The 566-nt window shown below is 62.2% G+C and overlaps 1 protein-coding gene across 1 annotated transcript in view; it reads right to left on the bottom strand.

Annotated features, from left to right (window-relative positions):
• The window catches only part of OSR2 (odd-skipped related transciption factor 2), a 2,233-nt gene extending 1,828 nt beyond the window's left edge, over positions 1-405 (bottom strand). Inside the window, exon 1 of the mRNA XM_010006521.1 lies at positions 7-405. Within this exon, the coding sequence (XP_010004823.1) occupies positions 7-405 (399 nt within the window). The remainder of the gene's footprint in view (positions 1-6) is intronic.
• Positions 406-566: the final 161 nt, after the last annotated feature.

Below are 566 nucleotides of genomic sequence, written 5' to 3'. Positions count from 1 at the left end.
CTGCCCTATCTTGGGGGGGTCCTCCTGCGTGGCGGCCACGGCCAGGTTGGCAAAGTCAAAGCGAGGCCTGTCCTTGTGCAAGGCTGGGAGGACGTGGGCGATGGCCCCTTGCTTAGGGTGGAAGAGGTGCGTGGCGAAGGGGAGCGCAGGGAAAGGGAAGCGGGAGTCCACCAAGCCCTGGGCGGCCGCCATCTCCGTGATGGTGGAGCGAGTGATTTCGTGCACATTGGGGTAGCCCAATGTCCAGTGGTTCATGTGCATGGTTTGCACGGCGCTGAGTCCATACAGACCTTGCAACTGGTCCACAGCTGCGGGGAAGGTGTTCACAGCCTGGAGAAAGGAGTAGTTGGTGAGTTGCAGGGACGGGTGCAGCGGGATGGGGGCTGGAAGAGCTTTGCTTCCCATCTTCCCGGGGCGGGTGCAGGCCGGTGGTGCAGCTGGTGCCTCTGCTGGGCTTTCTGGACGGGGAAAAAAATCCTAGGAAGAAAGAGGGAGGAAGGAGGGGAAAGAGAGTTTTACTGAGGGCAGCGTGGTTCCCTTTAGCCGAGGCGAGCGCAGCGGCGGGG

Source organism: Chaetura pelagica, unplaced genomic scaffold (assembly GCF_000747805.2).
Source record: "Chaetura pelagica isolate M959 unplaced genomic scaffold, ChaPel_1.0 scaffold76, whole genome shotgun sequence".
Classification (NCBI taxonomy): Eukaryota; Metazoa; Chordata; class Aves; order Apodiformes; family Apodidae; genus Chaetura; species Chaetura pelagica.
The sequence above is the reverse complement of the archived record's forward strand: the minus strand, read 5'-3'. Positions and strand labels throughout refer to the sequence as shown.